Here is a 4,785-nt window from a genome sequence, read left to right on the forward strand (position 1 = left end):
AGTTGATAGTTGCTTTGAAATAAAGACAATCGGCACCCTTTAAAAGCCCCTGTCCTTTGCTGTCATTCATTGTTTTTTAATTATTGTGTCGTTTTTGCGGAGAATTGAGGGCTTGTTTTTTTTCGTATATACTTCGTATGTATTTATTAAAAAATTAGAAAAAACTACAACAAGAACAAGATATAGATATAGATAGAGATAGAGAGAAGATAAATAATTAAAAAAAGAAATAAATATTTGGTTTTCTTTGAAACAGAGAGAATGGTGTAGTCCAGTCAATCAATCAATCATGGAGTAGCTTTTGAGGTCCATGAATAGGGTTTATTAGTAACTTTTATGCTTCAATCTTGACCGAAATTAAGCTTTTACTGATTATTTGGTATTAAAAGATTTGAGCTTTTTCTGTTCTGTTACTCAATTTTTTTTTTTTTTTTTCTGTCTACAAGAAATAAAATTGTGTTTACTGAATGTAACGTATCTTGTTCTTCTGTTTAATTAAACTAACCCCTTTGAAGTTTATATGATTCCTGTTTGTATCTATGTTTTTTTCTTTTTCTTTTGAGGTTAAATTTCAAGTTTCTGCTTGTGTGCTAGTTGTTTTTATATTCTGTGGCTTCAAGATGTGAATATTTTTGTATGTTTTTTTTGTTCTTGTGAATTACTAAATCTTCTGTTTGTAAAAAAGTGCAAAAGAGCACACATTAATTTTGTGGGTTTATTCAATTGGGTTGGTTGCTGTTTCCCCCCTTTTCATCTTTGCTCTTCAAATTCCTTAAATTCTTTACCTTTTTTTTTTTATATAATCTAATTTGGATTTGTAATATAGATAGGTTTTATTTTTTTCTTCTTCTTCTTCTTTTTTTTTTTTTTTTTTTTTTTTTTTTTTTTGCTGGTTATGGTAGGAAAACAATTTTGGGCTATCATTCATTTTTGGTAGTCTTTCAATCATGCTTTTCATGATTGAGTCTTGCCCATGCCATTTTTGCCCATATAGTTATGGTTATGTTGAGTCTAGATTATCATCTAAAAGTGGAAATTCTTTTTGTAACATGTTATTTTTCTTTTTTTATGATCCTGAATCCCTTTAATGCACTCTGTTCTTAATTACCTCACTTTATTATTGTACCATATTTTGCTGTTTTTGTACTAATGAATGCTTCACATGATAGGTTATAAACTAAGATGGACTTCTCAGAATATTCAAAAATCCTGTATGATAGGATCCAACAGATCGAACCCGAAAACGTCTCAAAGATTATCGGACATCTTCTTATACAAGATAACAGTGAGCGCGAAATGATACGATTAGCCCATGGCCCAGATAATCTAATACATTCGTTAATCAACGAAGCAAAACTCAGTATAAAAAATCGTTCCAGTACAACCGTTGCTCAACCAATTTCGCCTCCTCAAGTCAACTCTATACCCGATACGCCCCTACACTACACGCCGTTTTCTCCTTTGCCTCGTCATTCACCGTTAACCATTCGTTGTTGTGATCCCCATGGTCAACCCGTTGACTATGTTCCGATGGTCCATCCAGCTTCATATCCTGAAGACTACCGTCTTCACAACCATCTTCGTTTCGTGTCATTAGAAGACCAAATTGAGCCAGACTTTTCATCAAACAATTACTACCCGTCTGGGCCCACATTCGGTCCTAAACTCAACCGTAGGTCCCCAAGTTTACCCGAATTCCCGTTCAAAGTTTGCCATTACTTTATTAAAGGTTTTTGTAGACATGGTAGCAACTGTAGATTCTTGCATCCAACTCATGAAAGCTTCTCCCAAATCTTTAGCCCGAATACGAGTGACGATGACCACATCTTTTCGCCTGGATCACTCGAAAAACTAGAATTAGAGCTCACCGAGCTATTGAAATCGAGAAGAGGTTTCCCTGTTTCGATAGCTTCGTTACCAATGATATATCAAGAAAAATTCGGTAAGGCACTTCAGGCTGATGGGTACTTAACTGAGAGCCAAAGAAACCGTAAACCTGGTTATAGTTTAACCAAGCTTCTTCACCGCCTTAAGAGCATTTGTCTCATTGACAGGTTGAATTTTAGTTTTTGTGACCTAGTAATTTTTTTTTTTTACTATTTTCTAACATTTTTTTATGTTTTATTAAAATGTTGTGTGAATAGGCCTCACGGGCAACATGCGGTTGTGTTGGCTGATGACTTGGTAAAGTACATGGATCGTAACGGGGATCGAAACGAACATGGTGGTATTGTAGCGGGTTCTAGGCAAATATATTTGACTTTTCCCGCCGAGAGTACTTTTTCGGAGCTTGATGTTTCCAACTATTTCAAGTAAGGAGTATGCAAAAGATTAAAACTTTATGTATTTTTTGTGTGTATATGACTTTCAAAAAAGAAAAAAGATTTTGATTTGCTTTCGTTTTGATTTATACAGAAAGTTTGGGCCGGTTCATGACGTGAGAATTCCATGTCAGCAAAAGAGAATGTTTGGATTTGTGACTTTTGTGTGTGCGGATACCGTTAGGCATATTTTAAACAAGGGAAACCCTCATTTCGTTAATGGTGCTCGTGTTTTGGTCAAACCTTATCGCGAAAAATGCAAGCTTGATGACAGGTAAGAAATGATTCATCGTTTGTATACTTCATAACAATTATGATAATTACTTGTCGTTTTTGGACGTCATAGCTATAAAATAATAACTTGCTATGTTTGGATATCACAGCAATAAAGATTATTTTTCGTTTTCCTACGAGATTTGTGAGTATTGAATACGTTACTTCATTGGACTTAATCGTGTGAATTTGTACAGGAAACATGGAAACTCATTTCAACATCATATGTACCAAGGTGGTCACTTTCAAGATTCTGATTTTGGGCTGCAACCAAGTGAGAAGATTATGAAAATCTTGACATAAGTTCATTACACAGCCACGTGTGTTTTTGCATAGTACTTGTGTATCTAATAGTCTTTTTAAATGTCGATTTGCAGTGCCCAAAACTTGTGATAACTTGAGGTTCATCAAGAAGCAGTTTATTGAAGAACAGGATCCAGCGTTTGAATTTGAGAGGCGTTTCTCTGATATGCATTTAACAGCAGATCCCAGTAACCAGTTGCCAAGTTTCAATTATCTTTTAGACGCTTTTAATGATACTGGAGCTAGTGAGGAAAATTTTAGGCAGATCAATACGAAACATGAGGAGAGGTACGTTTGCACTAAACTAATTTTCATCTTTCTTGAAAAAAGAAAAAAGTTTTAATTTTTTTTTTTATTTTATTTTATCTGTGTATGATCAAATTTGCAGTAGCCAGGGAGGACTGAATCTTCCAGAGAGCCCGTTTGCATCTGCGTTAGGGGGTGAAATATCAACAGTTACATAGCAGCAGCTTCTTCACATATAAACAAATAAGAGCAGGTTCATAGATTTAGACACAGAATATCGAAGGCCATTTGTGAGGGTCTGATTATAATTGATATACTACGACAACAAAGTCTATATAGATTAAAAGTTTTTAGGGTAACAAAAAAGGTTGCAGAAAGGGTACAGAGATATCTTATATGATATATAGAACTAAGTTAAGGTATGGTTCTTCTTTAGTTTTTAGAAATATAGCAAGGCTGCAGAACATACTTTAAAAAGACTCAAGTTTCTGTTTTTACTGTTTTCTAGTACTTTGTTATTGCTATCCTGGTTTTGTTAATGTTGCAACATACGATTACATGACTTCGATAAAACTACAGCAACAAGGTGTTGCGAGTGTATACGTTGGGAATTGGCTTAATACTGTAGACGGTTGTTTATGTTACAGTTGTAAAATTTGTGGATTGCGCTGGTGACTGTTGATTGCTTCACAATAATCATAACACGTGGACCGTTCTCGTTTTGGCTCGGGTTGAGATAGCATGTTTTTTAAGGTTACCTAGCCGGTTTACTCCTTTCGAGCCTTCAACGGTCGTCGATAGTTTATATAGGTTTCAAGGATCCTTCATTAATTGACGAAGGCATCCTTAATTTTATTAGTAATCGTTAATTGTTATTTAAATAAAAAAAAATGTAAAGAGACAAATGAATTGCAAGCATCGTGGTATCAGGTAGCCAACAGGTAAATAGATAATTTTTATCACTAAAATCTTGAACTTAAAAGGGCAGAATTATACAAGGCGGTTTTGTGTTTTTAGATTGTTGATGTAAAAGGTAAAATACAAGGATTAACTGTGGTATTATGTCGTGTGTAATAAGCCAATGTAAAAGTGATTTAATGCTATTTGCGGATTTTTTTTTTATATTTATTTATTTATTTTTTTATTTTATTATTATTATTATTTTTAAAACGAATAGTACATAAACGAGTTTTTTCTCGAAAAAGGAAAGAACTGAACAAGATAAAAGCAATAAACACATTGGTTCAAGACTAACAGACCGAACAAAATCACTACTAACTAACCAAAACCTGAGCCAAACCACTAAATACCAAATAACCGAAGCAAAAAAGCAAACATGAAACCAACAAAGAAACAAATAACAATATGGACGAGACCAACAAAACTAAACAATCCGACCAACGAAGCCACCGAAAGATGTCGGATTACTCGATCACCGATTTACCCTTGCCAAGGATTTGGAGCCTGTCTTTGGAGCCGAACCAACATCTTTAACCAAGTTGAAGGAATATGTTAACACTTTCGCCTAAAGGATAGCTAATGAGTGTGCCCAAAAAAGAAGGAATCAATCCCTGCTATTTGCGCATATTAATTGTACTATTTCAAAGCTATCTAATGTATGGGACAACAACAAAACAAGGAG

The 4,785-nt window shown here is 34.3% G+C and overlaps 1 protein-coding gene across 2 annotated transcripts; it reads left to right on the plus strand.

Moving 5' to 3' along the window:
• Positions 1–210: 210 nt before the first annotated feature.
• Positions 211–3,745, plus strand: LOC139851893 (zinc finger CCCH domain-containing protein 18-like). Of its 2 annotated transcripts, XM_071841089.1 has the most exons (7): positions 211–306; positions 1,170–2,054; positions 2,145–2,312; positions 2,416–2,595; positions 2,792–2,868; positions 2,972–3,185; positions 3,286–3,745. In XM_071841089.1, exons 2-7 carry the CDS (start codon positions 1,183–1,185, stop codon positions 3,359–3,361), a joined length of 1,587 nt encoding a protein of 528 aa, XP_071697190.1. In that variant the 5' UTR covers positions 211–306; positions 1,170–1,182; the 3' UTR covers positions 3,362–3,745. The 2 variants fall into 2 exon arrangements, with proteins under 2 accessions (XP_071697190.1, XP_071697191.1); XM_071841090.1 differs by lacking the exon at positions 211–306 and having other exon boundaries at positions 876–2,054; positions 3,289–3,745.
• The last annotated feature ends 1,040 nt before the right edge of the window (positions 3,746–4,785 follow it).

This window comes from Rutidosis leptorrhynchoides, chromosome 6 (genome assembly GCF_046630445.1).
Source record: "Rutidosis leptorrhynchoides isolate AG116_Rl617_1_P2 chromosome 6, CSIRO_AGI_Rlap_v1, whole genome shotgun sequence".
Lineage (NCBI taxonomy): Eukaryota > Viridiplantae > Streptophyta > Magnoliopsida > Asterales > Asteraceae > Rutidosis > Rutidosis leptorrhynchoides.